The sequence below is a fragment of the Chaetodon auriga genome, chromosome 16, assembly GCF_051107435.1.
Source record: "Chaetodon auriga isolate fChaAug3 chromosome 16, fChaAug3.hap1, whole genome shotgun sequence".
Taxonomy (NCBI): domain Eukaryota; kingdom Metazoa; phylum Chordata; class Actinopteri; order Chaetodontiformes; family Chaetodontidae; genus Chaetodon; species Chaetodon auriga.
In genome coordinates this window covers 18250020-18271265 of record NC_135089.1, presented here as the reverse complement: position 1 = coordinate 18271265, position 21246 = coordinate 18250020, and the positions used below count along the sequence as shown (strand labels likewise).

Genomic DNA, 21246 nt, shown 5'->3' with positions numbered 1-21246 from the left:
GCCATCGCTTTGTTCCATCATGAACTCAGTTTTGAGTGTACATGTCTCCATAGCCACACTGCGTCTCTTGGTGGCGCTGTAGGTCCACCCTGCGCTGGAAGCTGCGCTGACAGTAGGGGCAGCTGAATGGCCGGTAGCTGCTGTGCTTTCGGCTGTGGGTGATGAGGTTAGAGCTTTGGCTGAATCCTTTTCCACACACCTTGCACACGTGTGGTTTCTCCCCTGAGGACAGACAGGAGGGAGAACGTAGGGCAGGATTTAAATGTCTCAGAGTAGGAGCATTCAACAGCGTGCTTTATTTACTGCTCTGTTCACTCACCTGTGTGTATGAAGGTGTGTTTCTTCATGTCTGACTTCTGGTGGAACCTTTTGCCGCAGTACTGGCAGGGGTAGGGCCTTGTGTCCGAGTGGATGAGGAGGTGCGTGGTCAGTGTGGATGAGCGCTTGAACACCTTTCCACACACCTTGCAGCCAAAGCTACGCTCCTGGATACATGTACAGTACATAAGAACACATGCCCACATACATAGACATGAAGCAATGTTTTCTTTCAGGGCTCGCAATGGGTCAAAATGACAAAAAATACTGCACTTGTAAACATTATCACTGTATGCTGCACCTTAGCTCTGCCATAGCTGCCTATCGCTCTGAAGCCGAAGGGCCCATGCGGCATGTCTGTGGCTGAGGGTGAGCTTGTGAATGGCACAGAGAGGTCGTCACGAACATGAGCCTGCAGGCCACCTCCTGATATGAGCACCTCTGAAAGAGACTGAGGGAGACAGTGCGAGAGTGAAATAGCGCCAGTTAGCTTAGCTTAGCTTTAAAACTGGAAACAGGCTAGCATGGCTCTGTGTAACAGTGACGAAATGTGCCTACCAGCACCTCTGAAGCTCACTTTTTCTAGACTGGGATGAGTAACTTCCTGGAGTTGCTGCTGGTTGACTTGCAACCACTTCGAGCCAGGAAGCAGTCTGACACATCCCTGTACGACAGCGAATTGTTGTTTTTACTAATGTTTGTACAAATTTAACAAACAAAACATATCGTGAGTGAGCATTAGAGTTGCTGTTAGTTAGATTTTGATATGGACAGAGCCAGGCTAGCTGTTTCCCCCTGTTTTCAGTCTTTATGCTATGCTAAGCTAACCAGCTGCAGGCAATAGCTTCATACTTATTGTGCAACCATGAGAGTGGTATCAATCTTCTCATCTAACTCTCTGCCGGAAAGTGAATAAGCATAATTCCCAAAATGTCAAGCACATGAGCTGCACCATCATGGTGGTTGACGTATTCATCAGATATGCGGATATGTCTATGTGTTGGTATTAATGTAGGTGTCAGCTGATCAGTAACAAGAAATACCAAAGCTATGTTCGAGGTGATGTAGAAACAATGACACCATGACACCACAGTTTGTCCACAAGAGAACACCGACAAATGCATTTTTCAGCTGTATTTATTTAATATTCATTATTATGTTTTTTTCATAACTAATATAACTATCCAGTATCAATCAGGCTGTAGTCAAGAGATGGGTGACAGTTAAATTCATTTATTTTTCTTTTAGAGGAAACATTCCTGACAAAGGTTTCAGTGTTAATGGGATGAAACTTGTTTGAATGATCTGTAAATATACAAAAATATTTTAAAAAAGAGGCTAAACTAGGCAAACAAATGTATGCAATGACTTTTATTTACCACTAACAGTCACAAATTTTTCTATCCACAGTTGGAGATTTTGAGATTGAGTTAAAAAAGCTTTTTTATACATAGATTTAAAAAAAAAAAAAAAAAAACATAGAGTGAAAAGGCACGCTTTTCCCTCCATATATTTAACTGGCAGAAGTAAAGCAGCCCAGACTAAATATTGATCTGTCTGCAACAACAACACGAATTGCAATCATTATTCTATAAAACAGCTCAGACTGCACTAGTTTATTCTGCACACTGATCCTCTCTGCTGTGTCACCTTCTGACATGCTGCCAGCTTCTCTGTCATGGCAGTTGTCGTTATTCACTCTGGTTTCCTCTTTTCATTATAAAAGCAGCTAAAGACAGAGACAGTGAGAACATGTCAGCCTCCTACCTTTACACAGAGCGGACAGTCGCTGACTGGGGATTTGAGGTCAGTGTGTGATGTGTGCTTCAGTAACATGAAGACCAGTCTCTCCAGTTCTCTCTCTCTTTCAGATGCCTGGTGTCTGTCCGCAGACCAAGGTGTGACCAGCAGACGAGCGTCTCTGTTCTCCACAGGGGCTTTTGTTTGAATGTGTTAGAAGGACGACAATGATGGGAATGTCTTTAGTTCAGAGTTTAGATACTGGCTGAGAATGAGATTCATTTAGTTGCTTAGCATTTTGTGGCCTCGAGTGTACAAAAATGAACACTGAATATTGAGTTTCACTTTGTTCTTCACACTTCACATCATCTTCATCTCAACTGTCAATTGAATCAGTGGGATCAACAGTACTTTCACACAACACAGCAATATACTCACTTATAACAATTTCACAGTCACACAAAATAAAACTTTCACTGCTAGAGAAAGTGTTGGGTACCTGAAGGCCAAACGTCATCTCTGGGGGCACCGTGAGACCGGGCGGCCATCCCATCCCACGGTGAGCAGGCTTCAGCCAGGAGGTCTTTGACCCCTGCCGTGGGGGACAAAGTCTGCACAGCATCTTCAGGATATCTCCTGTCCTGTCCCATCACATGCTGCACAGGCGGGTCAGCGTCTGTGTGGGGCTGGGAGTGTTGTCTAAAGGCGTCCTTGAATGGGCCAAGCAGATGAGTCCTTTTACTCTTGACGAGGAACGACCGTGGCATGGCAGAATGGTGACTGACGGAGCTGATGGGAGACGAGGTAAAAATCCCACAGAACAAACCTGCAGGAGTCTGAAAAGTCAGCTCTTTCATGTCACTTTTAGAGCCTCACACACTCAGATGTCGCACACCTGTTGGTACATGTTCAGTTACAATGCTAAAGTTTGAGGTTTCCTTCACAAATAGAGCCTGGCACCTGCACAAAAGTTTCAGGGCTTTCACTGAGGATAACCCTGCTGTGGTGTCAGACAACTGCTAAACTGGCATTGTGGTACACTTTTTGCACTTCAATCTGAACTGTGTGTACCCTATTTAGACATTTAGAACAACAGCAAGATGGATTTGAATCTTATTTCCTCATGACCAAAATTTAACAAATCAATAAAGTTTGCATTTACAAAGTGCTGAATTTATTATTTTATCACAAGGCATTTTGCAAATAATTCTTTGGTATGAACTGATTTTAACTTGATATCAGATTATAGGTAAAGAAAGAGGAAACCCTGAAAGAAAAACTAAAAGACAACTCAACTGAACTATGCTGCAGACTAGCAACTTCATTTTCCCGAACTTGTTTCAGATTTTTGTCTGTAAAACTTCATGTAGATTTTGTACAAGCCTCCACGATAAACATTATTAATTTAGTAATCTGCCGATCATGTAATTCTAGAAAATAATATCCTTCACAGGCTAATGTTGCAGAGGAAGCTGTAGTTCACCAGTAGAATTTGCCATGTTGTAGGTACATATGAAAAGGTTGAAAAATGTACAAAATAGATATAAACTTGATACTGTAACAGTGAAATTCCAGCTGAATCGCTGATCTTACCTCTGTATTGTGCAGCTGAACGTCTCGAGAGTTTCTTGTGTCTTCCTTGCTGGCTACGTCCTCTTTTCTCTTTCTCACACCCATCAACTGATGACATGACTCAAAGAGATTTGATTTGATTTTGAAAGGCTGCTGAGGACTGTAGGGCTGGAGGTTTGGGACGGAAATATGACCAAAAGTTCACTGAAATACAAAATAATTAAAAATTATGAATAGCTTTCAAAATATTTTCCTCATTTCAATCATTTTAACCTCTGTTGCTATCCTCATTTTGACAAGTTCAAAGTCTTCTCCAGACACTTGCTAGACTGCACATTTCAGGTCACTGTGAATAAAAGTGGCTAATAAAATGTACCAAAGTCAAGATGAAACCTAATTTACTGCTGGGCCAATATGTGTGTGTCATGGCTGGAGTTACCACTATAATGACTGTTCATGTGGGCGGACTCAAAAATACACTGAGCATCGTTTGGAAAGTTTGAATATCTCACTGCTCTCATGTGAACATGTGGACCTTTACCACTACAAAGGTGCCAATTTCACATTAGCTTCTTTTTAACTTGTCTCTCTGATTGTGGACCGTGTGTGTGTGTGTGTGTGTGTGTGTGTGTGTGTGTGTGTGTATGTGTGTGTATGTGTGTGTATGTGTGTGTGTGCTCTTATGTGGTACCCAGCCATCCCATATTGTTTCAACTGTGAGAGGAGGGAGATTTTTTCTTTTTTCACCAGCTTCATAGTCTTAGCTACCTGTTCAACAGAAAAACTAAAACAAAAAAACGCTAGTTCTGCATTATCTCATTGTGCTGACACTTTTAATCACTGCAGGCTCACACACCCTTTAACGATGAAATCTGGTGGCCAGAGATGCCCAGAACAATCATAAATACATATTAATGCCAGAAAGCAAATGCAGATGTGCATTAATACAAAAGGGGCATAAGTAATGACTGAGTCAAATAACTCAAAGGGGAAACCGCTCAACACAGTGTGCTTGTTATACCTTTACAAACGATCTGCAGGTTTGCATCGATCTGTATTTACAAACGCATGGTGTACCACCTTCAGTTCCTCACCAGTTACAAATGATCTGCAGATGTTTCAGACCCAAATCAATTGTTAAAATATCTAAAATCCAAATCCAAATCTTAAATCCAAATTTGAGATTGGATGGAAGATGATATCGTATCAACTCCGCTAAGTAAGTAAAATAAAAAAAAACGAAACAACGGACAAAGAAATTGGGTTTTGCTCTGTTGCACTTGTAGAAGTCATTCATTCATTCATTCATCTTCTATACCCGCGCATCCCATTTTGGGGTTGCGGGGGGCTGGAGCCTATCCCAGCTAGCAATGGGCGAGAGGCGGGGTACACCCTGAACCGGTCGCCAGCCGATCGCAGGGCTACATGCACAGACACACAGACAGACAAATCACACACTCACACTCACACCTACGGACAATTTAGAGACCAATTAACCTAATGAGCATGTTTTTGGTCTGTGGGAGGAAGCCGGAGTGCCCGGAGAGAACCCACGCATGCACGGGAAGAACATGCAAACTTCACACAGAAAGGCCCTGCCCGACCCAGGGTTCGAACCAGCAACCTTCTTGCTGTGAGGCACGCGCACTATTATAGAAGTCAGTGGAAATCAATTATAAAAAGCTACTCAGTTCTTAATTTTTACTCTGATTACACATACCACAATGTAACCATAGTGACACAACTGATATGACTAGGCTTTAATTGGGGGGAAAAAAAACTAGATAATTAACCGAAACATAGCAGAGAAAAACAATGAGTCACGCTGATGACAAAGACACATACAGATACAGATCAGAAATCGACAAACTTATCAGTACTTGTCCTTAATCAGCTCACTCTGAATCATACACACCTGTACACAATGCAAAAACCGAACTAAGAAAGTCTCTACTCTTCATACAAAACATTAAAGTGCCACACTAGATTGATTGACTGCTTTCAGAGCTTTAATCTTTAGACAGGCAAAAACCTATCGAGGTTGCCAAATAATGGATTCATACCATCTTTACAAACTACACTTTGCTTACTATATCTTATCACAACAGGAAAGTATACTATCTGCCTGAATCGAAAGTACACAAATCAGTCCGTATGCAGATGACATACTAATTCATCTGTCAAATCCACAAAGCCTCTGGGGTGGACTGAAAATATACCGTATTTTAACCATATGGGTCTTGATGGGATGGTCACTCAGAAAAAGTACCAAGCATTCCGCTCTGTGTAAACTCTATATGGCTCATCCTTAAATTTCACACCATTGCTGAAAGTCATAAAGAGCACAGCACTTTTCCTGACTGAGGGAGTGGCAGCAATAAAAATAAACATACTACTTAAAAATATGATTAATATGAAACCAGTCACACCACTGTTTGAGTGTGTGTGTTACACTCAATTTGTTGTGTTAGTTAGACTATTGTAATAGAAGAAACACTTATAAGCCACACTGAAGAATATAATCTTTAAGGTAATTTCTACAGGAATATTTTATCTACCTGATTAATGACGCTGGACTGCAGCAGAAGAACACCATAATCAAATACACAAATCCCTTATAAAAATTTTCAGAGGAATAAAACTACCATTTCTTCACAAGACAGTAATAATTAAAACAACCTTGCTTCAGCAATCACTAATGACACTTTCTTGACTTGTGAAAAAAAGTATTTTGCAAATACTCATCTGTATTTCTTGTTTAAGTAGTGAGGTCTGACTCTGACCTCAGATTGAAATCAAATCATCAACGGGAGCATGCAAACCAAAACCATAGCATTTCTCAGTGTGGCTGTATTTTTGCAAACATCTCATTTGACTCCTGGTGTGAGCAGCCTAAGATGGAGCTGAGTTCACCTTGATGTGCATGAAGAGAGGCATGTCAGAGCACTGTGGTTGATGTGGTGGGGGGCTTGCAACCCTCTCCTAGGGGCTGTCAAGGAGAGCAGACGAGAGGAGCGCTGGGAGCTAAGACGGGCTGGTGGGTTCGGTGGGTTTCTGCCTCATTTGTTTTGAGGGGTTCAGGGGCTTGTTGTTCCCCTGATGGTGGTTAAAAAAAAAAAAAAAAAAACTACCTTTCTAGGAACCTGAAACTCAGGGAGGTGGGGTGGGGGGGGGCGTTAAATGCTCATGTTCCTGTAGCTTTGTTTCTGATGCGTACTCACCATGGTATGACTTATGGTAATTACGTAGGACAAATGTGGCATATGTGTGATATGAGTTATCTGGTGTGTTGAATATATATATTAATAAATGCTGTTCACCGTTTCAAATACTTTTTGATGGGGTTTAAGGTTTCTTAGTGCAAACAGCTAAAACAAATACTAGCATGTGAATTCTATGAAAGCTGCGGAAGGCATCACATTCCATGACAACTTTTCATCATATTGTAATTCAAGAGATCTGAGAGAAAAACCAGACTTCTGCAACTCCTCTTGGCTCTGTTGTCAGTCCGTGACAGGAAATTTTGACCAATCACAGATCATTTCAGAGAAAGGGCGTTCCTACTGGTTGTTCTACAAATGCAGATGTGCTTGTGAGTCCCTTTGGATGGTGAAAGCCTCATCTTTGATCGTCCTATCTCCACTGTTCATCAGTTCATTTTAGCACCGTGCCAGAGCACAGTGAAAGTGAAAGTCAGATTCAGTGGTGGAAAAAATCCTGCATCTTGTGATACATTTAGAATACCTCTTTTGCCTACAACAGCGCATAGTACAAAACATGTGGGAACACATCCTGGCTCCACAAGGCTCATCATGTTCGATGCCATGGTGCTCTTATCAATGAGTGGTGTGTGTGTGTGTGTGTGTGTGTGTGTGTGTGTGTGTGTGTGTGTGTGTGTGTGCGCACTAGCCTGTCATTCCATTGTTATTTAGCATCACAACTGATTCTGAGGTCTGGGGCGCTCTTCCGTGGTGACACGCAGTGCTGAAAGGTTGTCTTTAAGAAGTCAGGCCGTGGCGAGACGATCGGGCTGTTAGCCAGGTGAGAGAGGGCCCTACAATGCATGAGGGCAGCCAACTCCTTCTGCTGCCATTTGAAGATGTGGGTTTGAAGGGAGGGCCTCAGCAGAATGATGAGAGGCAGCAGAGTGGTAGAAGTTTTTGCATTGTTTGTGTTCAGTTGATGCCTACTGCAGCTTTAAAAACAACAGTAAACTGGTATCTTATGGCCCTGTCTCTTTGAAGGGGCCCTCAACAAATCTCATGCAGTAAAATCAGACTATGTAGTTTTTGAAAGACAAAAAAAAATGTTTTACTCTTAAAAATCAAAAGTTGACTTCCTAGCTTCCTCAATTCAATACATGCAGGAGTTTTGCTTTTTGTTACTTGTCCTACTATGTTATAGCATTTACCTTCATCCTGTAATCACTTGTAGTCACCATGGCAGCTGCTGAGCAAAGGTTATATTATCTTCCTTTAAGAAAAGTGTGCACATTATGGGTAGTACTGTCCATGTGTAACTGGAGGATACACAGGGCCAAGCACAGTAATGCAGAAGCATTACACATGTATATAGAAACCATCACAGCATGGCAATGTGAATAATACATAGGTACACATTTGGATTGAATGGATAAATGGACAGATAATGTTCATCTACATAAAATTAAGAATGTATTTTTCTAAAATTGCTTCAAATAAAATATACAGCATTGTTGATACAAAGTAAGCAACAAAGCACATCTATGTGATTTCTGTTTGAATATCGATTTGTGTACCCACTCAGGTACTTTCTCAATATGCCACTCGTGATAGCAATGGAGATGTTCTATAGCACATTAAATGACATCATTTCATCAAATGAACTGAAGGAAATGAAGGAAGAGAAACATCACATTGTGAGGCAGCTTCGGGGTCAGGCATCAGTATCGGCTCTTTGGTGTTGACCTGTGAAGCTGCTGCAGCTGGTGGCTTGCTGTGGTTTCAGTCAGGGGAATTGACGAATGAAGCGCTGTGCCACTTTCTCACGACCAACAACTTCTCTATCTGTGTGTCACCAGATTGCCCCCACCCACCCATTTTACAGCAGTTTCCTCAGAGCCTTTGAACTCTGTCTTACTTCGGTTGGCGAAAGAGCAAAGGTTATGGACAGTGCAGGACTTTCTTTTCCTCGTTAGGCGAGGGAACGGAAATCAAGAAGCCTGAGTGGTACTTCAACTTTGAGAACTGTGGACTGTACCAACTCTCAATATCACAATATATCACAGAGTCATATACAAAAGTAAAGCCACAACTCTATCAACTCTGCCTGTGCCTCCCACTGAACAGGAAACAAGTATTTTGCTGAGGTATTTTTCTTTCTATGTTACGGCTTATCACATCCTCCTACTCTTTTCAATCAATTGCTGTCAGATTGAAAACATCACAGATTCAGATTACAATCAGTTGTAGTGTTTTCCATGAAAGTCTTTACTGTCAAAAAGCATTTTGAGGTCAGATGAAGTGCTCTTCCAGTGGTGTCTATGGAAATAAACTGGTTGCGTTCCGTTCTTGCTAAACAACCGTCACAACACCATTTAAGGAATGAAAGTGAGGGTGTTGGTGATATTGATGATGATTATGATGATGGTTGGCAGGTGAACAGATGGGCATCCCCACTCCCACACATGCAGTCAACTCTCTCACAGATTTGTATCGCTCTGATAATTGAGGGTTACAGAAAGGTAAGGGGGTGTGAGAACTCCACAATGACATGGTACCCAAGAAAGCCACTGCCCACGTCTGCAAAATTGGTGGTGCTGTATACAGAGTGAGAGCCTGTAACCACAAGCCTAGCTAGTAAATAAATGCATGATTTCTATTATATAATTATATACTGTGATTGACATCAAGACATCAAGACAGATGCCCTCATTTACAGTCCCAGAAAGACTTTGAGCTAAATGCTAACGTCAGTATGCTAACACGATGACACAATGACTGATGTTTAAGAAGAATCAGTGGGACAGTCCTCTTTATTTGTCACACAGTAACATCCACATGCCACACACACACGCCATGCACTGGCGAAATTTGTCCTCTGCCTTTAACCCATCCTGGTCATCCTTTCTCCACGGCAGACCAGGAGCGGTGGGCTACCATCCGACCAGCACCCGGGGACCCAGTTCTTTTTGTCACCATTGGGCAGGTGGTGATCTTCTTGCATGTTTTTAGTGGGGGTATTTTTTTTTATGGAGGATACCCCAGGTGAACACGGGGAGAACATGCAAACTCCACACAGAAAGGCCCTTTTCCTCGAGCAGCAGGCACCAAAGGCCGCCGGTATACAGGTATACAGAATTTTTTCCAGGTTCATCAGTTAGTTTAGCATACTAGCATGCTAACATTTGCTAATTACACTGAACGCACAGCTGAGGCTGATGGGAATGTCATCAGTTTTCCCGTGAATTGATTATAAACCAAAGTATTAGACAAATTAAAGTTTGTCATGATGATGGCTCAAGAACTCATCGTGAAGGAGACATGTGTGTTTGTACTCCGTTTAATAGCAATCCATTCAATAGTTGTTGAGACATTTTATCAAAAACCAGAAATATCAACCTCATTGTGGCACTAGAGGAAAATCTCATTTGTTTAATACCTACTATACTATGGACCACTGTCTTATTGTCTTATTCTTAATGATGTCCATGTTGTATGTTTGCTTCCATTTTAAATATAAAAAATGCATTTCTAGATCCTCAACTGCAGATAAATTTCTTCCTTGTCCAAAATCTTTGAACATAGTAGTAAACCAACCATTAGATACCTAGATAGTTAGTCATAACCTTTTTTTGTTTTCTTTCTAATATATATATATATATTTGGGGACTTCTTAATCTTTATGAAAGTGACAGCTGAAGGCATGACAGGAAATGGGGCAGAGAGAGAGGGGAAGACACACAGCAAATGAGCCGCAGGCGGGAGTCAAACCTGCGGCCACTGCAGAGGACCGACAGCCTCAATACATGGGGTACACACCCTACCAGCTGAGCTATAGGGGCGCCATCATAACCTTTTTTAACCTTTTCAGTCAGGGCCTCAGTCAGCATTTTGGCTAAATGTTACACACTGATCACAAACTAACTGGGCAGCAGCATATTGTGTTTATTATTATCTTCAAACTCAGGTTTGAAGATATTAGCTATGTGATGTGCTAATGTCTGTGGCATGCTTGTGATGTTTTTTCATGACATGCACGTGTGAATCCTGTCACATAACACAACCCCACCCAAAACATCTCTGCCTATGGGCATGGTTGTGTGAGGTGTGAAGCCGCAGGCCTTTTCACAGCAGAACTCTGAAACCAAGGGTGTTGTTAGGACATTGGGCCTTTGCACTGTTGAGCTTGCCACACCACAGCCCTGCTGTCTAATTTTAAAGTCATATTTCCCTGAAAGAGATGCTGAAAGCTCAGAAAGATCTTCTGCAGTGAGATCATGGGACAAACAACAGAAAAAAAAAAAGAGTGACATTAGGAGAAAAAAACAGAGCGAAGAGACGAGATATCTTAAAGCTACGTGATGACTGTTTAGTAAAATATTATCTTGTTTACTGGTGTTATAGTTGACCCCTGCAGGACGTAACAACACATTTAGTTTAAAGGAATCGTTAAACATTTTTGGAAATACATTTGTACACAGAGTAAGGTGAGAATATATATAATATCATATCTGTGTGATAAGTGTGGACCTAGTGGCCACTTGCTTAAGTTATTCCCTAGAAAATCACAACTTGACAAGTTGAACACGTATGTACCAGTTAAACAAGTGTTTCTCAACCTTTCTTTAGTAATGGTAGTCATTAAAAGGTGTATTTTAAGTTTGCTCGGCACCATTGCTTGATTTGACAATTTCATGCCACATACCAGGCAGAGAGGAAGAGGGCAGGATGGATCCCTGATAAAGATAAAACCATACAACATCTTACTGCAACAACCCTGATTGCAAAAATGTTGGCATGCTGTGTAAAACATAAATAAAACAGAATGATCATTTGTTAATTCTTTTGGACATACATTCACTTGAAAACAATACAAAGACAATATATTTAATGTTTGACCTCATCAGCTTCATCGATTTTTGCTTATTCTGAATTTGAACATGTCTCAAACGGGTTGGGACAGGAGCAGCTAAAGACTGGGAAAGATGTGGAATGATCCAGAAACACCTGTTTGGAACATTCCACAGGTAAACAGGTTGATTGGTAACAGGTGATAGTATCATGATTGGGTATGAAAGAAGCATCCTGGAAAGGCTCAGTCGTTCACAAGTGAACACATGATTGGATAAAGGAGATTACTGCATGGACTCGGGAACACTTCCTTAAACTGTGCAAAGTCTGTTTGCAAATGATTGCATTCTGTCTTCATTTATGTTTTACACAGCGTCACAACTTATTCGGTATCAGGGTTGTCCCCTCGCTGTTCGGCTACCGCCAGATAATGATTTGATGACTCAGATTCAGATTTATCTGATTCTTTCTGGCGCCTTTCTTTTCAAAACACATTGCATGCTAGTTTGTGTGCACCAACTACTTGATTCAACCTCTCATAACCCTGCATGCATCACGCGGTAATGAAAAAAAAAAAAAACTGTTAGCTATTAACAGAGTGAGTAGTTAAGTAGTCGTTTGCTGAAGTTGTGACATGAGGAAAGGGGCATGTGAAACAAATTTTGGTGAAGCATGAGGTGGTTAATGTGCATTTTCATGGTATGTTGTAACAATTTGCAATGTCATGATATTTTTTGACCGCACCCTTGCTGAAGCCAGACACCCTGTTTGAGCAAGGCTGACTTAAACAAGATATATACTGTAAATTATTACAGTTCATAGTTGTTGGGTGAATTTTAACCAATCTGATAATATATCAATATTGTGTTTGCATTTTATTTTGTACGTAGCCTACTTTTGGGGGTACAATATCTTTTTGAAGACTTAAAAAATAAGGAGAAATGGTAAATTAATGCTATTGCTAAGTGCGAGTGTGTGTTTGCTTGTGTGTGCACACACACTTCATGCCACCCCTGAGTAAGTAATCCCATTTGGGCCACCTGAGTCAAAAAAGTCAGATGTGACACGTGCACTGTAATTATCTTATCTTATTTTGTCTCGTCTTATCTTATAAATGCTATAAAACAGCCTCACACTGCACTGTGAAGATTCTGAGGACTGCACTCACTCACAGCATGTGTCCTCTGATGCAGATTTTAGCTTTAACAAGTCTCTAAAAAAGACACCCTGCTACAGTACAGTGGGCTTGACGTGTGGTAGACACTGTTATACGAATTGTCCCTGTGCCTCGCAGTTACACCTTCGCACGTTCTCATCGAGATTTTTCTCTGTGGCAACAATAAATGCCAACCACACTCACACACACACTGTTTGCCACCACTTCTGCAGCTAACACACAACTTTTTTTTCCCTTCACGTTCATAAAACCCATACTCCACATCCCCAAACTCACTCAGTCTCTCTCTCTCTCACACACACACACATTTTCACACTCGCACATACAGTACAGACACACAGAACACACACACCAGCTGTGTAGAGTAGATCACTTTGTGGTTCATTGTCAGTTTGAGTCTCTGCTCCACATTCTTCTTGGCCCAAATACAAAGGAAACAAAGAGTTACATATGACCGTCCTTTGCACACACACGTTCACGCACACACACGTAAGAGCATCCTTGGTCATCAGACTTCTGTAACCTTGAAGAAAGAAACCTGGTGATTCTACAGAAGCACACATCCACCCATGCAGAGGTGAGAGCAGTCTGACACCAACTGGATTAGAACTGTGAAGTCAAATGCTGCAGTGGAACTCAGTGCAAAGACTTCAGCAGCCCCTGCTGGATGATCCTGGACACAATGTTGTAAATTTTCAACTTGCACATGAAAAGAGATGATGGCAGTCGCAATCAGTATTTAGCAGCAAATGCCTATAATCATTTTTATTTCACAGGAAATCTTTTAATATTGGTTTAACAAATGGAAATGTGTCTTCAACTTAAATTGACCAACTGGCTGTAATTCCAAAACTCTGAGTAAGGGACCAATCTGCAAAGAATGTATTTTTACTTCTTCTGATATATCTGTATATAAATACACACCATGCACATACTTTTGTCTTATAGTCCTCTGATGTTTTCCTCAGAGTCAGTCCTGAAGGCGTTAAAGTGTGCAGGCATGCTCCCCGGGTCTTGAACGGGCTTCTAGTGCTGAATCAGATTTTTCAGCCACACATCCTCCGCTGCTATGGCAACCGTTGAAAAGCTGTGTGTCGTCCAGCTGAGGAGGAGTTTGTTGTAAGTTTTTCACGGCAGAACCAGACAGCGCCGGAACGAAGTTTCTGTGAGGCGGCTGTGAGCTGATCAGAGGAGAGAGAGAGAAAAACAGGAGACCAAGTTATTCGCTCTGGTAGGTGAAAGTTAATCCTGGGCTCCAAAAATAACATGAATTGTTCAGGTCTGATTCGTATCTGTGCCAAGAAGTAGATTTTAGAGATGTTGCCTGCTGTGGAAATGTTTGTGCTATTTTATTTAGTCTACTCATAATGTTCAACCACTGATCAATAGATTTTGACATGATTTTGGAACGTTTTTTTGTACATTGCTTTCTTTATTGAAATTGAAATGCTTGCTTAAAGGCCCTGAAAGCTTGCTTTTAACGGATTTCCATTTAACATTAAATTGTTCATAGCTAAAAATGCAATCAGTTAATGTTTGAAAAGTAAGTCTCCTTAACTATTATTTCTTAAGAGTTTGACACTGAAAACTCTATTAAGAAGCTGATTTAGAAAGTGTGTTTTCTGGGACTCTAAGACAGGATCTTTGCCAGATAGTTCTTAGTCTGTGGTCTGATCAGGATGTTCCTGGATCAGGCTGTGGTCACATACTGTTCTGTGGTACTGTAGTGTAATTGCTGATACCAAAAGTCTTATGTTTAGATAGAGTGAGAAACTGTAATATTTGCTGTTGTAGGCTGTTGTTGCACACTGGTGGCCTGTAGTTTCTAGATCTGCCTTTGGAGTCCTAATAGTTAACCTGCTAATGGTCAGCGTGTCCGGATTGTTTCTATTGTCGACTCTCTAGTATCACAGAATTGGTGGAGTCACAGATTTTGATTTAACATGTTGACACTGATGGTGAAAGCTGTCCTCATCTTTGTACGTCACTACATCAGTCACAATGTGCGTCACCCAATGATTTCACAATTACTCTTACAGTCATCCTTGTAGGACCCAGAGATTGCCATGTTTTCTCTGTCTGAGCTGGCACCTCTGAACCAGCATCAGAGCAGGTGTAAACTGTTGAAGCCCTGGTGGGAGGTCTTCATGGACTACCTGGTGGTCCTGATGCTGATGGCATCTGTCCTGGCGTGTACTGAGCAGCTGTCCAGGGACCGAGTGGTCTGCATTCCTTTGGATCCACTTGTCACTGCAAATACTAATGATCACAGTCCCTCAACTAGCAGGGATGTGGTACTGACTCCATCTTCAAAGACCCCGACCCATGTTCCAGGCAACAGCCCGAATCTTCATTCTGCAGCCCGTGGTCGGCGCACACATCTGGTCTACCAGCAGTATGTTTACATTAGCCAGGTACTGTAATGCTAGCCTGAGTTGCCTTTGCCACTGAAAATGATGCAAGAGAACAGGTGAAACCAATTAAATTATTGACTGTTACTTCCATTTAAGCACTTATTGTCAATATCTGTATTTTAACAATGGATCACATGACTACTTGTATGGATTTTGGAAGAGACAAAAATCAGAGCTAAGAGGAGAGCAGGGAGATGTGAGGTGGATGTGTTTCATCCATAACTTTTTTTAGTCTAATAAATAAACAAAACAAACTCACAAAATGTCAAGAGGAAATATTCTTACACCTATGTTCTGTAATAAACAGAAAAGCACAACCATACACCTTCTGAACACTGGTTTCTCTCATTTATAGAACTAAGACGAGCTGAATTTCCATGTTAACTCGGTATAAAACACATTTCATTTAAACTCAGCAGAAACAAAGTAAAACTGTCTAGTTGTTTCCAGTATTACAGCAATTATTATCTCTGGTTTGGTTCTCCGAGTTAGGCGTGAAAATACCCTGGTTCTAGATGTTGCTTTTCCAAGCTGGAGATGGCAACGGCAACTAGTATAGTGAACAGTTAGTAGTTACTCTGCTGATATGCTGCCTCCTGTTTGTTTGGAACAACATTCATCAGGTGGCAAATTCTAACATATTGTACTTTAGCATGTCAGTGTGTTGTTCATCTTGTTTCCGCTGGCCCCAAGTGGCCAAAAAAGTCCATTCTTGCAGGTCTAAGTGTATGTTTATCTGTTTATCCAGGTATGCTACCATGAGGCTTTGCCTCTGTGCTCCCGCTTCTTCCCCTACATGGCCTTGCTGCAGTCTCTAGTGTTGGTAGCTAGCGGCTCCTTCTGGCTCCACTTTCCTCACACCTCCGCCCGCATAGAGCACTTCTTGGCCATCTTGGCAAAGTGCTGCGAGTCACCCTGGACATCTCAGGCCCTGTCCCGTGCCGCCCGACAGGAGAACATCCAAGAGAAGGAGGTGGCGGAGGAGAGGCGATCACCCAAACCTCCTCCCTCATCAAGTTCATCTTTACCCCAGGTGACCAGCACAAGACGGTCAAGCATAGACTCGGGTGCAGACAGCCCGCTTTTGAAGAGGTCAGACAGTGCGTCCTCTGCTGCCCCTCCCTCCCCATGCCCTTCCACACTCTCCTGTACCTCCACCATGTCGTCTGTATCCCTCAGCTCCCAGGTGTATGTTCCCCCTTCCAAGCCCTCACTCATGGTTGACAATCCCAGGCAGGTAATCTGCTTGGATAAAAGTGACGGGGAACAGGCCAGGGCACTGTTCGAAAGGGTCCGGAAATTTCGGTCCCACTGTGAAAGCTCAGATGTCATCTATAAGGTGAGAAATTCTCCAATGTACAAGATATAATATCATCTACTTTCTGTCTATCTACATTTCCTTTAACTCTTTCATTGTTCAAACATGTTTTATGATATGATGTTGTAGGACTTTATATCTATAGCAACCTGCTGGAGGAGTTAAAGTACAGTTAATTTTAGGTGTGTGGTTTATTCTGACAACAGTAGTCAATATTCGATCACCCTTTTTCCATCTATTCAGGTCTACTTGGCTCAGACGATATTCAAACTACTGATGGTAACGCTGATCGTGAGTTACACCATCCCTCTTCTCAGCTACTTCTCCTTCACTCACACCTGTCACCCTGAGCAGCAAGCCTTAGTGGGCTACACTGCCTTTGAGTGTATCCACGTGCTCTCCTGTCTGATACGCAAACTACTGGTGGCGTACCTGACTCTGCTGGGGCTGTACGGCCTGCTGAACTGTTACACCCTTGGTTGGATTTTACACAGGTCAGTGTATTCTGTTCTACTTGGGTAACATTATGTTTCACTGAACCAACAGGTCGCTGATGTTTTGTCCTGCTTGCAAACGTTTGCGATTTGTGTTACAGGTAATGGTAAATTACCATAGACATCTTACTTTCCAGTTTGCTAAGATTTGCTGTTGTTGTGATGTTAGCTATAGTAGCAGGAGAATTGTGAGTAATGCTGTCTGGAGCCGGTGTGCTCTCTTGGTCAGCCTGCCCAGTTGATGGTGTCGTTGTCTTGGCAATGCATGTCCATGGATTTGAGGGGTAGAGCATCTGAAGGAGGAGGGAGGGAGCAGGGTGTGCTTGTTTGGCTGTTGGGGTCAAATATCTTTCTCCCAAATTGCTGATCCCTCTCTTAATAAATGATAAAATGATTAAGTGTCATGTGAAAGGCAGGCAACTTGAGTGAGGTAAAATGTTATGTATGTATATGTTATGTACAGGAGGAAAGGGGAGACAATGTGCATCTACGGTGTTAAACAGGCTTAGAATTTGTCGCACTGTTTGAACAAGAATAACAAGATGGAAAATTTTTGATTGATAGTTTGTTGAACTAAACAGACTGTGATTGTTCAAAGGGCCTTCAAACAGAATAATGCCGATGAGCTTGAGCATACCAGAGGCCTAATAATAGGATTAGAGTGCAATGCTGTGTTTTGGGCTGCAGTATATTCTGTGTAAAATATTTCTCATTCTCTTTTTGGTCTGTGTTCCTACTTAGCTCTCTACGGCAGTATTCCTTCCACTCACTGAAGGAGTTGGGCTCCCTGAGAGACGTTCCTGACCTCAGAAATGACCTGGCCTTTCTTTTACACATGTTAGACCAGTATGACCCTTTGCTGGCCCAGCGTCTCTCCGTTTTTTTGTCCCCTGTCAGTGAGAGCAGGCTGCTAGAGGAAAACCTGGAGAGGCACTGGGGGGAGGAGAAGCTTCGTGCCATAACTAGTGTGGATGCAGAAGGCCGCTCTAAACTTCAGCTCGTGGCCCTACCTCGCCTCCCTCCAGCCCTCTTCACCCTCAGCCACCTTCAGGTCCTCAAACTGGAACTCATCACAGATGCCAGGTTTACTGCACAGGTGGCCAACATGACCTCACTCAGGTGAGTTTTATGGTGTTGCAATCGTGCTTTGCACATTTCGAACAATACACACTAAATCAAAAGTTACATGTGACATCTAGTTATTGTGTAAAAAAAAATACAGTAAAAGGGTTGCTCTTAACGCTATGATGTACATAAACTTGTTTCTTGTTTTTCTACACATTTAATTAAGTCCTTGATTGTTAATTGCTACAACAGGGAGCTCCACCTCTATCACTGCACAGCAGCTGTGGATCCCAGTGCACTTGGAGTCCTTCAGGAACGTCTGGAGGTCCTCCACCTCACCTTTACTCAGGCATCAGAGATCCCCAGCTGGGTCCTCTCCCTCCGCAGCCTGCATGAGCTCCACCTCTCTGGTCGTCTGAGTAGTGACAGTGGGGTGGGCCGCAGCTGGGCATTGGGGAGCCTCCGCCAATTACGTCACCTTCGTGTGCTGGTGATTCAAGGCATGTTACAGCGGATCCCTGGGGAGCTATGTGAGGTGGCATGCAGCTTGGTGAGGCTGGAGATCTACAATGAGGGGACCAGGCTGCTTGTGCTGACGGGCTTGAAGCGGATGGTTGGCCTGACAGAGCTGCAGCTGCAGGACTGCCAGCTAGAGCGATTGCCCTCTGCCCTGCTGGCTCTCACCAACCTGCGGTCGCTCAACCTTCAGCATAATAACTTGAGAACTCTGGAGGAACTACTTAGCTTGGCTCATCTACGACGTCTTTCTTGCCTCAGACTTGCCTTTAACCGTGTTCTGGCACTGCCAGCCAGTGTTGGTGTGTTGCGAGGCCTAGAGCTCCTAGATCTATCTAACAACCAGCTTAAGAGCCTTCCCCCAGCACTCTTCACTATTCGCCGCCTTCGTAGGCTCCTGCTTGCTGGTAACCTGCTGGAGGAGTTGCCTGTGGAGGTAAAGTCACTGCAACTGCTTATAGAGCTGGACCTCAGTCGGAACAGGGTAGAGAGTCTTCCCCCTGGGCTGTTCAATAGCTGTTTGGAGCTGCGCATCCTCAATGTTGCTCACAACTCTCTTAGTTCATTACCAAGGGGGATTGCAGCTTTAAGTCAGCTGTGCAGGTTGGACTTGCGTGGTAACAGTCTGGAGGAATTGCCTGCTGAACTGGGCTGCTGCTCAGGGCTGCATGCAGGTGGTCTCCAGGTGGAAGACTGGCTATTTCTTTCATTGCCTCCCCATGTCAGGGACTTCCTGAGCCGTTCTGCCCCCCCTTCTGGTACATACTCAGAGGATCATTCCCGGCCTGAGTCTGACAGTTTCCCATACTTGTCTCCTACACAGTGGAGCTTCTCTTCTGCTCTGGAATCACAGATATAAGACTAATAGTTATCTTAGTGCTACACTTAGACTGAACATTTACTGTAAGCGATTATGTAAACAGTTAAACCTCTTCTCTGATCACTTACCATAACTGATATTCCCGGATTACACCACTGACCAGGTCAACAAAAACCCAGCTCCTCTTTTATTATTTTCTCTTTTCTCTTATGCTCTGACATTGGAAGCTTCCCTGACCTCTGTGTTGTCTGCTCATAGCAGACGCACCAAACTTCTTTCCCAAGAAATACATTGGACATGGACTCTGTGTCACACAGGTGTGGCAGAGCTGGGTTTTCTACCTGCTACACTGATGTTAGTTGCATGGCAACTTCACTGTGTGTATATTGAGTTTTGCTAAGTGATAATGCAGATGATAGAACCATTTACACTAAAAACCTTTTAGGATGCTGCATTTTAGTACAGCTTGATTAATATTTTAACAGCATGGCTTCTGATGTGGCGACTTGTCCATCCATTCACCATGCTGTATCCATCATGCACCACATGGCTGGATCTCCTGCTCTCCGTAGAAAATGAATAGGATCCATCAACTTGACATCCTTCAACAGATCCAACCACAATCCTTCCTGTACTGGCTCATTCACAACTTCCAGAAACACCACCAGCAAACAAAGCAGCACACCAAACAGCCTTTCTCCTTTTGTGGACTGGTAACATTAACGGGGCATAGCATAACAGCGAAAAGTGGTGTGGCACAAGAAAGTAGTTGTAATGTAGTTTTCCTGTTGCTCCTTTTAATGTGAGGCTTATTAACCATGCATTTGCATTTATGTTTCAGCCCAGAGAGTACACATTCTGCACACTGATTTTTGTACCACACTGAAATGAGTGTCAACCAAAGGCATGCAGAGAGATTAAAAAACATTCATCCATGTGCAAAACAATGTGCTATGTAAATGTGAACATCTTACTGTAGACATCATGTTATTCCTGGAATGCACAGTAAGATGAGGAGACTGCATGTGTTGTATGGTTGAATAATTGTTATGGGGAAATAATGCTTTACCTGAAAGAGGAGAAAAATATTCTCAAAAGTAGTATTTCTTGCAGGGCTGTGAATGAATATATGATATGGAGCAAAGGTTCATGTTGTTTGATAACAAAATGTAAATCATTAATACAGAAGCTCTTATAATTAGTATTAAAATGAGTATGGATACCCCCTCTTGATACCTCTAAGACACTTTATTCCCACTGAAGAAGGTGAAGTTGTAGTGTCTAAATGTGACCACTATAAAACAATAAACTTACTTATTTGTTCTAATTAATAATTTCTGTTGATGTGTTTGTGTCTGATTGCTCCCATTTGGTCACAATAAGGTAAGATAAGAATGGGCATAGTGCAAAAAGAAGAAGTAAGGGTGCTGGAGGTTGTGGAAAGGGATTGTAGGTGAGCATGTGGCAATACACAGGGGCTGTAGACGATGAGGGTTGCGGCAGGGAACACTGGACAGGGGGGAGGGGCAGATGTCTGAAATCTACTTCAGAAAAGGTTCAGAGCATTCACTCATTTCTGGTCCCCCACAGGCTGGGAGTTGGGTTCCTTGAAGCCGGAGATGGTTTCAAGGCCCCTCCAGACTCCGCTGATGTTGCTTTGCTCCAACTGATCCTCCATCTTCCTCATGTAGCTGTTTTTTCCCTTGTGGATCTCTGTACATTTTTTAGCTCCTCTTTATTTCATGACCTACAGACTTTCTT

The 21246-nt window shown here is 42.6% G+C and overlaps 1 protein-coding gene and 1 pseudogene across 3 annotated transcripts; one reads left to right on the top strand and one right to left on the bottom strand.

The window, feature by feature from the left end:
* Nucleotides 1-25: 25 nt before the first annotated feature.
* Nucleotides 26-6732, bottom strand: LOC143334475 (uncharacterized; annotated as a pseudogene). Its single transcript, XR_013078334.1, has 6 exons — nt 3652-6732; nt 2558-2894; nt 2086-2298; nt 620-769; nt 320-485; nt 26-222 (listed from the first exon to the last, which is right to left on the bottom strand). The product of XR_013078334.1 is annotated as an uncharacterized LOC143334475 (transcript).
* Nucleotides 6733-8270: 1538 nt separating this feature from the next.
* LOC143334633 (volume-regulated anion channel subunit LRRC8D) lies at nt 8271-20814 on the top strand. 2 transcript variants are annotated; one of them, XM_076753497.1, is made up of 6 exons: nt 8271-14089; nt 14898-15272; nt 16021-16611; nt 16834-17084; nt 17826-18203; nt 18402-20814. In XM_076753497.1, the coding sequence occupies exons 2-6, from the start codon at nt 14925-14927 to the stop codon at nt 19522-19524; spliced, it is 2691 nt and encodes an 896-aa protein (XP_076609612.1). In that variant the 5' UTR covers nt 8271-14089; nt 14898-14924; the 3' UTR covers nt 19525-20814. The 2 variants fall into 2 exon arrangements, with proteins under 2 accessions (XP_076609612.1, XP_076609611.1); XM_076753496.1 differs by having other exon boundaries at nt 8271-15272.
* Nucleotides 20815-21246: the final 432 nt, after the last annotated feature.